The sequence below is a fragment of the Ciconia boyciana genome, chromosome 6, assembly GCF_034638445.1.
Source record: "Ciconia boyciana chromosome 6, ASM3463844v1, whole genome shotgun sequence".
Lineage (NCBI taxonomy): Eukaryota > Metazoa > Chordata > Aves > Ciconiiformes > Ciconiidae > Ciconia > Ciconia boyciana.
The window spans coordinates 322,551-338,393 of NC_132939.1; the positions used below are offsets into that span (position 1 = coordinate 322,551).

A 15,843-nucleotide genomic window follows, 5' to 3' on the forward strand; every position below is an offset into this window, starting at 1 on the left:
CCGGGTGGCACCGGGACCCCTCAGGCCTGTCGCGCCGGGCCCGGCCCCGCCGCCCCCCCGGCCAGCCCCGGGCGCAAGGCGGCGGCCTCCGCGGGGCACCGTCGGGGGAGGGCTGGGGCCAGGAAATGAGGCAGGAAGCCGGGGCGGCGGAGAGGAAGGTAACGGCGCTTCCCTCCCCGCCCCAGCTCGCTGGCTGCCCCTCTCCCCCGCCAGCGGCCGGGCCCGGCTGCCTGCCCTCCCCGGGCCGGCCTCACCCGCAGGGCTGAGGCTCCTGCCCGCCTGCTGGGGCCGGCGGGGCTGGAAGGGCGGCGGCCGGAGGCCCCCGGTGTCCCCGCCCAGGCGGGCCGGGGTCGGGCCCGGGCCCAGCCCCAGACCCGCGGCCCCGGCCCGCTTCGGCCGTCTCCGAGGGACTACGTGCCGCAGGTACCGCCAGCACTTTGCCCGGCTTTTTTAGGCCAAAAAAGGGCTTGACGGGGTTTTGAGAGGTGCAAAAAAATGGTAGGGGAAGGAGGCAAGAGCGTGAGGAGGGAGGTGGGGGGCAATATGGCAAATGCTGCCATCTGCTCTCGCCATTCCCCCCCCAAAAACGGAGAGCGGTCCGGCCGGTACCCTAGCCCCTCAGCGCCGGGGGTGCCGTGCCGCCTGCCCCGCCTGAGCGCATCCTCCCGTTCTCGCAGTTTTCTGGCTTCCAAGATGCCGGACATGCCCTTGGTCCCGAAAAACCTCTCTTTGGCCGTGCTGGGGCAGGAGGGGATAACCTGGTGCCCCCGAGCGATTCCCAAAACCCCGGGGGCTCTCAGCACAGGGTCCCAGGGTCAGCGTGGTTTCTTGTACCTAGGTGTGACTGGTGCTTGGTCATATTGCAGAACACGGTACATGGGTACACAGAGTCTAAACAGATGTATGAGCTCGCATACGTACTCAAATTTGCTAGATTTTCCACCGTTAGGAGTTACTTTCCGACACTGTGGACTTGCATGGCTCTGTGAGCTGTTAAACTTGTGCCTGGGTCTGAAATAATCTCATCATCCGCATCTTTATGCACATCTGCTCATTTACATTATTATCATGAGGCACATTATCTTCTGTAATGGTATAAAGATTTGGGCCGTGGAGGCCAGCCATCCCCCGTACGTACGTTTTTACTGCATGTGCAGTGTATCTGCCGTAATCTGATGTGCAGCCTGTCTCGGGCACTGACCGCACGGAGCAGCGACTGCAACAAAATCCCAATGATCTTGTTCTTTTCACTACCTTAAAAGGTAGCTCCGCCTTAAGCCAGGAGGATGCTTTCCTATCTGTCTGGCTTTCTTCTCCATCCCTTTTTACTCCACAGGAATGTTTCTGGATATTTTTTTTTCCCCCTCCTGTGCAGTAGCAGAAATCAGGCCAGCCAGGGGAGGAGGAGGCAGAGAGCTATTTCAGGGAGCTGCTGTTATCTGCTCTATGTTAATCCCCTGGCTGGGTGGGGGAAAGGTTTTCCCTCAGTGCTTTACTGGGAGGGCATATATTAAGTGTTGAAAAGCAAAGAGAGGAAGAAGAGGATTAGAGGGAGAGGGAGGAAGCTGGCTGCTGGTTTTACTCGGGTCATCCATCTGCTCTGCTTTTATGGATGCAACAGCGTGAGCGATCTCACTTGGGCTTTTTTTTGTGTTTTGTTTTTTTCCCTCCTTCCTTTCCCCACCCCTTTCTCTCTCCCTCTGATATCTGTGTATCGAGGTCCTTTTGCATCGCTGTTATCCAGGAGCCCTGGAAGCCCCCTTGCTCCCCTTCCTCCTGTTTTCACCTCCTGCTGTAGCTGAGCTGTTGAGATAATGGAGCTCAGGGCTGTGGTAGCCACCGTGGAAAGCGGGGAGCAAGACACAGTTCTCAAGGTGCTTCAGGTCTACAACCAGGAGGTGAGTGAGCACCAAACCTCTGCCTCACGTCAGCTGCTGCTGTTTACAAGCCTGGAAGCAGGTTGGCCATGTTGTGGGATTTCTGTGCCATCCGGCTGTCCCCAGTCTGTCTCCTCTGAGCGCATCTGTCTGTGCATTACTGCCATAAAAATGTTACAGACTGCTTCGTCTTTTACTTGCAGATGGTTTATTGCTTGATGTTTTGCTAGGAAGCAGCTAAGCAGCTTCTCTTTATCTTGGTTCCTTTGTATAATGGAAATAAAGCATGTAGAAGGGATTTTTTTTTTTTAATTATTATCCAGATCCCAAGTAAAACCTGGCAGGGACATAAACACCAGTGTGAAGACCGAGTAGGAGGAGCTTTTATTTTAAGGAGAGGTTTGGAGGTAATAAAACTGAGGCCTGGGGAGGAGCTGCAGGTGGAATGGTTGTTGTGATTTGCAAGTAAAAGATCATTAGAGGTGGACAGGGATGGGCTGCTGGAATTTGATACAGGTGCCTGATCTGAAAGCTGACAATAAGAAGTAAATAATGAATATAGAATATGTATAAAAAAAGAATGGTTGGGAAGCAGAGATGGAAGTGTTTCTAGCCTTAAAGTGGCAAAAGATTATCTCAGGGGGTAAATCCCTTTTGAAATAGACTCTGGTTGTCAGGGAAATTTCCTTCAGAGGGTTTCCGCCAGGGTAGGGCTGGCCCTGCAGATCTCCGTGACTCATTCTGCACCATTCTTGAGTAGGTGGGAAGCCGGTGGGGAAAACCTGTGAATATTTTGCATGAGTGTGCAAGAGGGAGAGCGTGCAACCATTTCCAGCAGTCAGTTTTGAAACGGGGGAGCTATTAGCTAAGAAGGAGCGAGTCCCCTCCCCCGAGACTGTCCCTGACAGTCTGTAGGATTAATGTCACCTACAGCAGGTGTAATGCTGGAGAAATTGGGAGTGCAGAGTTTGATGTGTAACCAGCTTGAGGCATCAAACCACAGTATTTTCTGTCGAATTCCTCCAGCTGGATCCTTTGTTGGTGTATCAAGCATAGGTAACCTGTGAGAATGTCAGTGGTTTTGCTAGCCCGTCTAGAAGAAATGAAGCAATCAAAGAGGATTATGAAACTGCAGATAAACTAAGCAACTTCCTTGCATCATTTTTACTGTAAAAATTGATGGTACTGTATCCTTTTTCTGGGGATATATTTTAACTCACTGTTGCATACGCAGTCAGTTTTTGATTGCCAGGAATAAACTACAGCTAAAGCAAAGCCACGGGTATGGCAGAAATGTACACAAATGAGATTACAGGAGCCTGCAAAGAGGATGCGATGGGACAAGAACAAGTGGCACGCTTGTCTGCAGAGCACGTTGGTTCCAGGACTGAACCGCCAGTTCCTCATAATGTGGTGCAACAGCCTGTGCACGGATCAGCTCACAGTGCTAAAGCACGAGAGGGCAGCCCCTGGCACAGCACCACAGGAGTACAGCTGTCCTGCCTCCACGCCTGAGGCTTCTCAAGCAGCGTGTCGGCATCGCTTTGTCCATCACGGCTTGCTCTAGGCTAGAAAGACCAAAGCCAGCCCTGGGATCTCGGTGACTGTGACTCAGTTAATCTGCAAACTGTATCTTTTAAGCAGACAGGAGTTGGCAGCATGTAAAAAAGGTGGTGAATGGCAAGGGAGGCTGCATTTGCAGAGTGAGCGAGTCAGGGAACACCTGCGATCTCCAAAAGCTCAGCACAGTTGGTCCCGGGCTTCACTGGGCAGGAAATCAGGTAGTTAGACAGCTGGACAACTTAGAAGGTGATAAATACAGTGGGAGGCGAGCTCAGCTGTTCAGACCTATAGATGGGATATCCATGAATTGCACTCACTTAAGAGAAGTCCAGAGTATAAGAATGATCAATTGTGGTAAGACTAATTACGCTTACAGAGCTACCCAATAATGGTAAGCAGTGTAACTCAGTAAAAAGTGACAGTGAGCGCTAAGAAAATGATGGGAGAATTATGATACAATAATATCTGCATATCTCTATCTATAGATCTAGCTGTAGCTATACATACATAATTAGTGTTTTATACATTTTACACATTTTCATCCTCGAAGCTTGGACCAAACGCTCTCTTGGTGTAAATGAGGATTGCATCATTCACTGGGAAGTGCTCCTTTTCACCAGGGCGCCTGTGATCTCCTGTGCTGTCCAGGTCATTGGAAGCAGATGTAGCCAGAAAGGAGACTGTCCATCGAAGAACAGCCAGAATAGTGAGAAACAGAAATGTTTCCCACGGACAAAGAGCAGGACTGTTTATTAAGGAAAGGGATGTGATGGAGCTGTAGAGATCAGGTCTCGTGTTTAAAGAACGTGACCTGAATAACCGTAAGGATCTGTTTGCAAGTAGCAGGGAGACAGTACTTTCGGTCAGGAAAAGGAACAAGAAATATCAAGGGGAGAAATGTGTAGGCCCAGCTTGGTGGCGTGACTGAGCAGAGGAATTACTGGCTATTACAGGATATGTGGATTGTGATGGATGCCCATTTTACTGCTGCAGTATTTAAAAATAAGTCCATCCCTCAGATGGGCACAGCTTTGGCCTGTGGCAGTCAGCCTCCACTGTAGAGCCAGCGGAAGAGGGCAATGGGTAATACTAATCACAAATGTTTTTCAAGGATTGAAAGAGAAAGAGGGGCCTCCAGAACAGTGAGGATCTCGCTCCAGGAAAGCACTTCAGACCTGGTGGCATGGTCCATCTCTGCTTTTCAAACCGGATTCATTCTCCCTACTTGTGAAGCACGTAGTTGGAGTTGCCTAAGTAGGAACAGTGTTGGAAAGAAAAGGCAGGACTGAAATGAAAACCTTAGTGGCAGGAAAGTTTTACTTTTGTCTTGTTCCTCAGCTTGTGACAAACCCCACAAATATCGTAGACCTCTCGAAGCGCTGTGGCACTCCTTGTCATGCTGATTCCCTGCCTCTGTGCCGGTGGGGACTGTTCTTGAGAAGATGCGCTTGCTTTTGCAGTGTGTTTTTAGACCTGCTGCTTTCCAGCTGAATGGCCCTTCCCTGCCTGGGGGAACAGTTTTGTGGATTTTTAGCCTATTAATTTAGATTGTTTCTGTTTTTCCCCCACAGAAATCTCAGTGCTTCACCTTTGACGATGAGGAGCGGGAAGAGAGGAAGGTAGGCATGCTCTTTGGTTTCTCCTTTATTTGGATGAGTAAATCTGCTGCTCCATGCTCGTGTCCAGCAGGGCTTGGTGGTGGCAGCTCCTACAGGGAAAGAAATTAGTGTTTTTTCATTAACTTGGTTAGGGAATGGTGTGCTCAGAGCATCTGCCTCCAGTTTTTCCATCAGTAGTTGGTGTTTTAGGATAAAGGTCAGCTTTCTTCCAGCATTAGCAAGCCCTTTGGGTTCCATGATCCATATAGTCTCAGCCACGGGTGTATAAAAAGTGTGATCCTTTGTGTTTGTGGCATGAGTCTGCTAGGCAAAGATGATAGCAACATGCAAGCCTCTAGAGGGTAAGTGTTTTTGCTGTGAGCCAGCTGCAGGATTTCACCAAGGCTGCGCATTAACAGATACTTTAAGCTGGCGTAATCTGGCACTCAGTGGAAAGAAACACTCCTGCCTGTTCATTTCTACTCTTGCAGTTCTTTCATGCCAGGGCATGGCATGGCTCGCATGGCTGCACATGGTTGGTGGGCTGATCTGCGTAAAGAATAACACTTTTTTTCCTGGATTATTTTCCAGCTGGATTAGTTTTGTGGTCCAGTTCATTGGTTGATTGTGCTAATGTCTCTGTTAGCACACCAAGTGTGGACCAGGCAGCCAGGGTGGACAATGGGACCTCTTTTGTCCGTGCTATTGCCAGCTAACGCTAGCGTGAAGTTTTTCCGGGTACAGCCTGATGCGTAGGACCGGATCTCACAAGATCCGAGCTCTTTGCCTTGCACTGACTTGCTGTTTGAGCTGGGACAGTCACACAGGCCGTGAATTCAGGCACAGCCTCGGGGTGCTCCACTTTTAGGGGTGTGCGTCATGAAATATGAATTGAGCATCACCATCTAGTTCCTGGTGCTCAGTTCTTCGGAAGGTTTAGCCCTGGGCACACGCTGTGAGATCTCGTTAACCTGAGTCAGTCAGAGGCTTTGGTTACTTATGACTGTACCTTTAACTCCTGTGTCTGTCTCCTCGTATGGAAGGAGAAGAGGAATGGCTGCGCGTTCTCGCTTCTGAAGGGTGTGATTGTGGGGCATACTTCATGAGCTAAAGCTTGTTCAGTTCTGGCAGCCTCACATTAAGGACTAAAATTCATTTTTTCTTCGTTCCTTCCCTCAGCCCTTTTATTATTATGAAGTATAACTGATTAGGCTGTGTTAAGCCAATTACACTGAGTGATAGCAAACCTTGCGATCTTGGATTCCTTCGCTCTTGTAATATGCGTGGAAAGACACGTGCTCTGATACGGTGTTATGCTAGAGAGATCTAGTGAGATCTTACCAAGGTGTGAATGTCTATGCAGTGGATTACTAGTGTAATGTGAAGTGTTGCTACGCATGCTTCAAACCAAGCTGCGCTTGGTTGTGTGAAGCATTGCCTTTGCTCTTGTACTCTTCCGTTGCTTGCTGTCGCGTGTGATGCTGTTATCCACAAGGGTTAGATTTTAGTTGTTGCGAATTGGTGTTAGTGGAGCTCTGCCAGTCTGTACCTACTGAGGATCTGGGCTAGTAGGTCTCCAGACAGCACTGAGGTTTAGGGAGGTACTACTTATTTGAATCTCCTGAGGTCTTTTCACCTCCTTTCCTAGGGCATCACGTGCTCTTCTCACCTCGCTTAGGTCCTTTTCCCCTCCCTTGGCAGTTTTCTGACGCATCTCTCAACCTTTTCGGTCTGTTTCTGGAGCACCCAAAGCAGATGCCTCCCTAATCTTAAGGCTCTGGGCAGGAATAGAGAACTTCTGTTGAATTGGTTGTTGCTCCTCAGTGAAGCCATAAGGGACTCTTTTGACCTGCCCTCTCTTAGCTTAATGCAGCTGTCAAGTAAACCGTGTTAACCTGAACCATCCTAACCGTGGGTGAAGCTAAAATATGCAATTGTAGCAGTTGCCTTGTTGATACTCTCCCCTTACATCTCATACCCTCTCCCAGCTGTTCTTTGGTTCTTGCTGGGTGTCCTTGCTTGAACTGGGTCAGGATCAGATGCCAGAGCCAAACACTTCCCGAGTGCACACCTGAACCAGAGCTGTTAGCAGGCCTATCTCTAGCCGATGCTCACGTTTTCCAGGGCAGAGCATTACAGGGTGGTGGGGGAGCACTTTGAAGTGTCAGTGCACGAGGCATTGCTTGTTTCCAACTACACAGAAAATGGCCCAGCTGCTGATCAAGTTCCTGGAAAGAGAGCTGCAGCCGTCCTGCCAGGTCACGTGTTTGGAAAGCATCCGCATCCTGTCCCGGGACAAATACTGCCTTGACCCCTTCACCACCAAGGAAGGCCTGAAGACCCTTTCCAGGCATGCTGGCATCGATTACTCGGAGGAGCTCATCCGGGAGGTCCCAGACCTGGATGTAATCCTGGAATCCCTCAAATGTCTCTGCAACATTGTCTTCAGCAGCCCTAGGGCACAGGAGCTGTCAGCTGAAGCCCGGCTGGTGGTGGGCCTGGCCAAGCGCATCAAACTGTACAATGAGAGGAGCCTGCCTCATGAGGTCAAGTTCTTTGACCTGCGTCTCCTGTTCCTGCTGACGGCGCTGAGAGTGGACATCCGGCAGCAGCTAGCCCAAGAGCTCAGGGGCATTAGCCTGATGACAGATACCCTGGAGCTGACCCTTGGTGTAAAGTGGATGGACCCCTACGAAGTTGCCACCGAGGAGGGACTTCTCCCACCTTTGCCTCGGCAGGAGACAGAGCGAGCCATGGAGATCCTGAAAGTGCTCTTCAATATCACCTTTGATTCCAGCAAGAGGGAGGTGGACGAGGTAAGCTCCTTGGGTGTTCCACCCCCCTGCGTTTGCATGTCTCCGGGCTGTGGTTTGATGACTGGTTTTCTCCTCTGCTTGCATTTCCTCATGTTACGTACTGGCCCTCATGCAGCCCCCGGGTATGCGTAAGGGTAGCAAGAGACTCGTGTGTCCAGACCTTCCTCCCTAGAGCACTGCCTCTACCCAATGCATTATTAACCCTTAAGACTTCTAGAGCATTACAATTTAAAAGTTGGGTATTTTTCCTTCTTAATGACATGATTCGTTGCACAAGTGGGAGAGCGGAGCCCCCAGATAACTCGCTTCTGAGTGTGGCCTGGTACTTTCACCTTCTGGATGAGGTCAAAGGAAGGTGTGATGGAGAACATCTCTGGCTAACCCATGGGCCTGTTTTGGGGCCTCTTCCAGCCCCTGACTCAGTGTCGTGGAGTGAGGGGCAAGGTATCGGGCAGCAGGAAGACAGTGTGGTGACCTCAAAAGGAGAACTGGGAGGCTACTTCCACTTAAACGCCCTGCTGCCAGTTATCAGGCTGCTGGAGGGAGGGATGGGGCTGTGGGCTGCAGGGGCAGCAGGCTCTGGCATGTGGAGGATCCCGTTTCCTGATTGAGGTTTTCGTTTTCTGTTTTGGGACCAGGAAGATGCTGCTTTGTACCGGCACTTGGGTGCCCTCCTGCGCCACTGCCTCATGATCTCTGCTGATGGAGAGGACCGGACAGAGGAGTTCCACAGGTCTTTGTTAGATAACTAGGTCATGATCTTTACTAGAAACAGGTTTCCCCACGGCAGATCCTGCCTGACCTTGGCATTAACAGCCTCTGCTTCTTTGGTGATTGCTAAGGTCACTGCTGACAAGCAGGCATCTTTGGTTTGGCCTGCAGGTTCCTCACGCTGCTAGAACTCGGAAACAGCCCTGCCCTTCCCACAGTCAAATTATGTGCGCTAACGCCGCAGCCTCCAGGTCTGCAGGAGGAAATGCTTTCTCCAGGCCTGCCTGACCCCATATTCAGTATCCTGCGTCAGGCCTCCTCAGCAGTGCCACCCACTTCAGTGGGCAGCTTGCCAGAGCAGACGTTTGGTACTTTAATTAAAGAGTCCATGGGCTGGCCTTAATTAACTGTCTGTCTCTTGAGCCAGGCTGAGAAATTGCCTGGGTCACACTGCTGAGCATTATTGGTCCAGGGGTGTCAGCTTTGAGCAGGTGACACCATCCTGTACCCAAGAAAACCATAGTCAGAGGAATCCTAAGCAATGCATTGCATTGACCACCAAGGTGAGAATGAGTGATGCAGCAGGAGACAGACCCTAGGGACAGACCTTTGACCGCCCAGATTGGTCCTACTTGGCCGCTGTGTCAAGATCCGTGGTTTCTCAGTTGTCACTGAGAAAGTCTCTTTGGACTCCCAGCAAATAGTTCAACTACCCCAAAAGCAGTTTAATTGATTCCCTTTTGGTGGTGTGAGGAGCTTGGGATGCAGCCCAAAGACAGCTTGGATCTCGGGGTCCTCGCACTCCTGGAAGTTAGTAATGAACCTTCATTTCTGGATAGCTGAAGAACTTCTGTGAACAAAGATCCATGACTATGTGTTCTCTTCCCTTTCATATGTTCAGTCATACCGTTAACCTTTTGGGCAACCTGCCCCTGAAATGTCTGGATGTCCTCCTGACCCCGAAAGTCCGGCCAGGCTCACTTGAGTACATGGGTGTCAACATGGATGCGGTCAGCATCCTGCTGGATTTCCTAGAGCGACGCCTTGACAGGGTAAGTTGAGAGGCTGCTGTGTGAGTTTGCCACTGCTCGTTTTCACAAGTTCACTGCAGGGCACCTTTCCTTCAGCCTGTATTCATCCTTGAAAAGCCCAGTGCCAACACCACAGGAGCACCAGCAGGGCATGGTTAGCTTGGAGATATCCCTTATAGGAGGGCCAGTTTTTAGCAAAGGCAAAACTGTTATGGTTGGTAGGACTAAACCACCATCTGTCGACTGGGAAGGTGACTGCGTCTTTGCCTTATGGACTGCAGGTAGTGAGGTTGGTTGAACAGTAGATGGCTGGCTGGGCGATTGACATATCGGTGCTCTGTTTCACTTGATAGTGATCCGGTGGGCAGCTTCTGGAAGCCTGAATTTGCATTAGTTTCAAGCTGGCTGTGGCTGTCAGTCTCTGGAGTTATTGCAAAGGGTTTCCGAATTTTACTGCAGTGCTTCTCTACTCTGGATGCCCTGCACAAATATTTCTAGCACTGCCGTGCCACAGAGCAGGGCTTGGAAAGCCATGCTGCTTGAGGAGTGGTGAAGCACTGAATTGCCTGTAGCAGAGGCTGGAAAGCTTTGGTGTCCGTCTGTTTCCCTGATGGTCTGTACTCATGTTCTCCACCACAAGCCAGGCAAGTTGAGCTCAGTGTGACTAACGTGTTGTTCGTTTTGTGGACGCTTCTGCAGGGACACAAGCTGAAGGAGAGTTTGACCCCTGTGCTGAACCTGCTGACTGAGAGTGCCCGAGTCCACCGCCAGACGAGGAAGTTCCTGAAGGCGAAGGTATGCTGTAATTCAGCCACAAGTTGAATGGTGCTGCACTGAGGAGAGAGGAGAATAGCAAACCGCCTGATTATTGCCATCCTTCAGACTTCCTCTGTCTCTCTACTAGGTTCTGATATATATGAGTGGTTGAGGCCCTTGGTACCCACAGTGTTTTTTCCACATCTCCCATGCTCTGTGGATTTATTAGTTTTAGCTGACTTGTAAAATGCATGTACATTTTCCCATCTGACCTGCTGTTGCTGTTCCTGCTCCACTGGTGGCCCCTCACTGTGGCCTTGCAGGTGCTGCCACCGCTCCGGGACGTGAGGAATCGGCCGGAGGTGGGGAACTCGCTGCGGAACAAGCTGGTGCGCTTGATGACCCACATCGACACCGATGTGAAGCACTGTGCAGCCGAGTTCCTCTTTGTGCTCTGCAAGGAGAGCGGTGAGTTGCAGGGGCTTGTTGTGGGCTTTGGTGACAGGGAGTCCTGGAGCCTGGCCTCTGGGCAAGCCAGAGAGCGTGGGATGGGTGACCCTTTGCAGCCAACAGGAACTTCTGTCTTCCCTTGGGCCAGATGCACCGAGTAGGGAAAAGTGGAGAGTATCCAAGTGCTCTGTGGGAAGGAGTTGCTGTCTCATGCCAGCAGTGAGTGAAAAGCTCTGCTGGAGGACACCCCAGCACCCTGCAGACAGCCTGGGCTGCGTTCAGACCCCCGCCCTGCGGGTGCTGTCCCTGCCATTCCTGGTGCCTAGCGTGGGAGCCTTGCTCCCTGTCACAGAGTTCAAAGAAGCACTGGCGTTTCTGGGTCTCTATGGCCTTGCACCGATCTCGGTGTTGGGGCACACAGGAGCAGACGGGGCTGGAGACGCAGGAGGGGAAGCACAGGGTGGTCTCTCTCCCCTTCTCCCGGCAGTGTCACGGTTTGTGAAGTACACGGGCTACGGGAATGCAGCAGGGCTCCTGGCAGCACGAGGCCTCATGGCTGGTGGTCGGGAAGAGGGAGAGTACTCAGAAGATGAAGACACAGACACTGAGGAGTACAAAGAAGCAAAGCCCAAGTAAAGAACTCTGCTCCCCCTCTATAGCACCCCTCTTCCTACACTTTCTTCCCACTCCTGCTCTGTCCCTTTCTTCATCTGCCTCCCTGCCATCTCCCTTGTCCCGCTCTTTAACGTGCACTTTTCCTTCCACATTACTTAGCAGTTTCATCCTTAGCTTTGTCCTGTTCCACCCTCTCTACCTGTTCCTTGGATGAAGTGCCTCCGTGGCTGAGCTGTTCATGGTGTGGGTGGTCACTGGTGCATGTACTGGGTCCCTGCAGCTGGGCACAGGCTCTAGAGCAAAGTGGGTTCCTTCAGCCAGAGCCCCTTCTGCACCAGACCTGTTCATGGTGTGCACCTGGCAGTACATAGCGCTCTAATCCCCGTATCTTGCACCCTTTTTTGGCATCCGCACGTCTTGGTACAGTGGCAGGCTTTTACTGTGTGCTGGGATAAGGGATAAGGATGGCCTCTTATCCTTCTTGCAGCCGGTTTGGAAGTGCCAATTACTGCTCTCCATCTCCAGAGCCCTGTGCTGCTGGAGTGAGCTGCTCTTTTCTTCCCCCCCCCACCTGCTAGTGTGTGGTGGTAACTCGAGGATGAGGGGTGTGCAGGGAAAGCTCTAGGACTGTGCTCAGCTGTGGGTCCCATGCTTTCTAGCATCCTGTTCCATGTGGTCTACGGGTTGGGTTTTTTCTTTTTTCTGTGTTAGCTTTTTGCCTCCTGACTTAAGGAGAGGGATGAAGTGTCGTCTGCTCTTGAGCAGCTGGCTTAAAACTGGACTGTGGAATTGGCAGGATGGGGATGTTGCTCACACCAGAGAAATGATGGGGATTTGTAGGGAGGGACTGTGCGTAGGACATACAGGGAGAGGCTACCATGTTGCACTGTGGTAGCACTTGGGGCTAATGAGACACGCAGCAATGGCAACTAGCCTTGCCACTGTGTTCCTGTGCTCAGTAGAGGCAAAGAAGGTTTTTAAACCGCCCTTTTGTCGCTCCTCTACTTTACCTCCCTCCTTTGCCCTGGCCTCACTATTCTTCTTGCAGCATTAACCCTGTGACGGGACGCGTCGAGGAGAAACTACCCAACCCCATGGAAGGGATGACTGAAGAGCAGAAGGAATATGAAGCCATGAAGTTAGTCAACATGTTTGACAAATTGTCCAGGTACTAGAAAATTGTGTATGTTCATGACTGCACTGGCACCTGCGTGTCTTGACTTATGTTTATCACAGACCTTTCTTTGAATGTATTCCCAAGGCCACTGCTAACTGAAGGGATGTAAGAGAGTGGGGGAGATAGGTGGGGAAATATTTCCTTAAGCTGGGCTCTGTTACGTGCAGGGGAAGGCACTGCGAGCCCCGCACACCTCTTTGGCATGATGGCATACTGTGAAATTCCTCTGCGTGCCTGCACTGCGTTTCCAAGCACCTGCTGCCTCACCGGGTTTGGCCAGGTGCTCAGTAAGAGCAGCAGCCGCTGTCCTGGCAAGGCTGCTCAGTAGGAAGCAGCATTTTGGGGACAGATGGCAGCCAGTGCCACCAAGTCCCTTTCCCTGCAGGAGTGCTTTCTCCAGTCATCTTTCATCCATCATTAATAGGTGCCACAGAGAAGAACCCGGCGTCTGCCAGCTGAGTTCAGACCACCCCCAAGGGCGGGAGGGAAAAGGGCAGCACATCTACGGCGTGTATTTCCATTGTGCGTTAGAGGGAGAGGAACACTGATGCTAGCGCTAGTTTTCCTCTGGCGATTCTGTACCACACAGAACAGGACCCTGAAACTGAGCCTATTCCAGGGAACCTGAGAATGGCAACACTTGTGGATCGTGCTTCCTGCCACCGCCTCAGCATGCTGGAGGTTTTATGGCTAGAGCTGTCCCCCACTTCTAAAAAGGGGTTCTTGAAGGTGGCCTGGGATTGTTCTCGGCTGCCTCGGGGCAGTTTCCACAAGCCCCACGTTTCTGCTGTAGTACTCATCTGTTCCTGCAGTGTCTGCTGCAAATTTGTGTTGCCTTCCCCTCTCTCCTCCCTGGTTGCAGAGAGCAAGTCATCCAGCCCATGGGCATCACGCCGAGCGGCAACCTGGCCCCCATGGAGAACGCCATCCGTGATGTGGCTGATGAGAGGTCGTCGTCCGACTCGGACCTGGGGCTGGACTGATCCAGACCTCTCGCCCCAGCCTCTGAGAGCTGGGGAGCCTCCATCCGCTCTCCCTCCGGAACTGGTGCTGCACCCAGAGGCTAGTACTGGGCCAGGACTCTCCCTGTGGGATCTGGATCCAGCCTGGACCCCTCAGTCCACAACAAGGAACACCTCCTGCCTCCTTCCCAGCTCCATAACCACCTCTCCTTCCAGAGGGTCTTCATGGCCTGGCTCCACCTCAGTCTCTCCTGTTGGCAGCCTTGAGGATTTCAGACTCCAAATTGCTTCCAGGACGTTCCACTAGGATTTAAAAAAAAAAAGTGATGTTTGGGAAGAAGGGTGGGGGGAAGATCGTTCTGTCACACCATCAGGGTTCAGTAATCTGCGGAGCATCTTGTATATGAGCCGACACTTGCGTGGCCGCTCATCGGCGTGCACGTTGCTGTGCGTGGCTACGTGTGGGCGTCTCGATGTGTGGGGAGCCGCTCCTCAGGAACGCAGGTGGGACTGCAGGAGAGGGGTGTGAGCGGTTGTTCACGGCAGGTCTTGGGGAGCGGTGTCTGCGGGGTGTCTGGGCATAGTGCATCCATTTCATCAGCAGGTAGCTGTACGTGCGTGCGCTACGTATGGCTGTGAGCGTGGCGGTGTCTGTGCAGAAACAGGAGTGTGTGGGCTTACAAGCGTGTACGTGAATGCCGAGGGGAGCAGCGGTGTGTGCACTGCGGGGAGGAGAGCAAAGCCTTTGTGTGAAGCTTCCAGCATTCCCATCAGCCACGGGAGAGAAACGCGCAGGTGACTGCCAGGAACACTCTGATGTTCAGTCTCTGGCACTGTGCAATGCTCCTGTTACCACGGAGTTTAGTTTTTGGCGTTAGCCTTTCCCTGTCTCACACTTTCCAAATGAAAGGCCACAATCTCTGCTTTGTCTGCTGCTTCCTCATCTGCCTTGGCTTCCCCACAGGTCCACTGCTGTTTGCACCCAGGGGCTGGTGTTGGTCCTGTCCTTCGCTGTGGCTTAGATTTGTCTTTTTTTTTTCCTGTTTTGTTTTTTTTCTCTTTTTAAAGAAAATTGTTTTAAGGAAAATCTGCCAGTTTGTCTCATGTACCAGAGTTCCAAAACTTATTAGCACAAGTAGGAATGCAAAAGTGATGCTAGAATAAAGAAAACCTGACAAACAGGCGCATGTCAGTGATTCATCGAACGTGATGGCTCTGAGCAAGTGAGGAAGTATCTTTGTTTCTGACTGGCACATGGTTCTGCTCCCATCACCCTGAACTTTACAGTTTTATTTGGGAGGTAAAATTGTAGCATTAAATTGAGGCTAAGCCAGAACCTTTCCCTGCACCATGACCACCAACTGTAACACAATGGCGCATCCCAAGGTTGAAGTAAGCACTGAAGCTTGAGGATTGCAAAACAATCTTAGCTCCATCCCTCGGGCCTCACAACACGCAGTTGTTTACAGGACTGTTCATCTCCCTTTACAAGTGCTCCGTAATGGTTGAAAATTGTACGCCAGCTGTTTTCCGTCTGTGCAATAGGGATTTGCTGCTCAGCCTTTGCAGGACACGGGCCAGCCTCGATGACTGTTTGGCTGTGTGGGTCTGCTGAGGTTTCTGACTCCCCGCAAGGCAGCGGGGCTGCGGCTCTGGTGGGGAGGCAGGACAGCCTGGGGAGGCAGGACAGCCTGGCCAGGCTCTGCAGCGGGGCACCAGATCCCACATCCAGGAAATCTGGGTCTGGGGAGGCTGCAGATGCGCAGTGGGGACGAGCAGGGGGTTTGCAAGTGTTCCTGCCTGTGTATTTTTAGGAGTTGGTGCTTGTCTTCTGAAGATGGTCTCTCTGTGAAAAGCTGAAGGTGTGCTTCGTGTAGTTTAGTTCTTCAGTGATTTAGAATTTTTTTTTAGTAGTCATGATTAAAGTTCCAGGCTCTCCCAGGGGTACACAACATTTATGTAAAACTGACCCACTAAGATTCACAGATAGGCTTCTGTCATGAGTATAGCTTCAGTGTATCGCAGTTGGAGTCGTTAGGCCAACTGCATCTCTCGCCTTTTTTTTTTTTTAAGTAACTACTAAAAAACGCCACCGCAGACCCGTGTGAAAATGCAGACCTCTGATCTCTTTCTAGCTGTTAAAGCTCTCCAAAGCTTTCCATGCAAAAGAAAAAGTGGGGGGTGTATTTTTAATGCAGTGCTTCTGATATTGTTGTATTCTAATTTTCTATCGTGCTTAATACCCTGACTTGCAACCGACAGGCCCTGCTTTGAAAAGCCCTGGTGC

At 51.4% G+C, this 15,843-nt stretch overlaps 1 protein-coding gene across 4 annotated transcripts; it reads left to right on the forward strand.

The window, feature by feature from the left end:
* The first annotated feature begins 19 nt into the window (after positions 1–19).
* Positions 20–15,362, forward strand: RIC8A (RIC8 guanine nucleotide exchange factor A). 4 transcript variants are annotated; one of them, XM_072864158.1, is made up of 11 exons: positions 20–158; positions 1,720–1,898; positions 5,012–5,059; positions 7,240–7,854; positions 8,493–8,587; positions 9,467–9,617; positions 10,296–10,391; positions 10,676–10,820; positions 11,290–11,434; positions 12,466–12,585; positions 13,457–15,357. In XM_072864158.1, the coding sequence occupies exons 2-11, from the start codon at positions 1,815–1,817 to the stop codon at positions 13,575–13,577; spliced, it is 1,620 nt and encodes a 539-aa protein (XP_072720259.1). In that variant the 5' UTR covers positions 20–158; positions 1,720–1,814; the 3' UTR covers positions 13,578–15,357. The 4 variants fall into 4 exon arrangements, with proteins under 4 accessions (XP_072720259.1, XP_072720261.1, XP_072720258.1 ...); XM_072864157.1 differs by lacking the exon at positions 20–158 and adding an exon at positions 284–423 and having other exon boundaries at positions 13,457–15,356; XM_072864160.1 differs by lacking the exon at positions 1,720–1,898 and having other exon boundaries at positions 28–158; positions 13,457–15,358.
* The last annotated feature ends 481 nt before the right edge of the window (positions 15,363–15,843 follow it).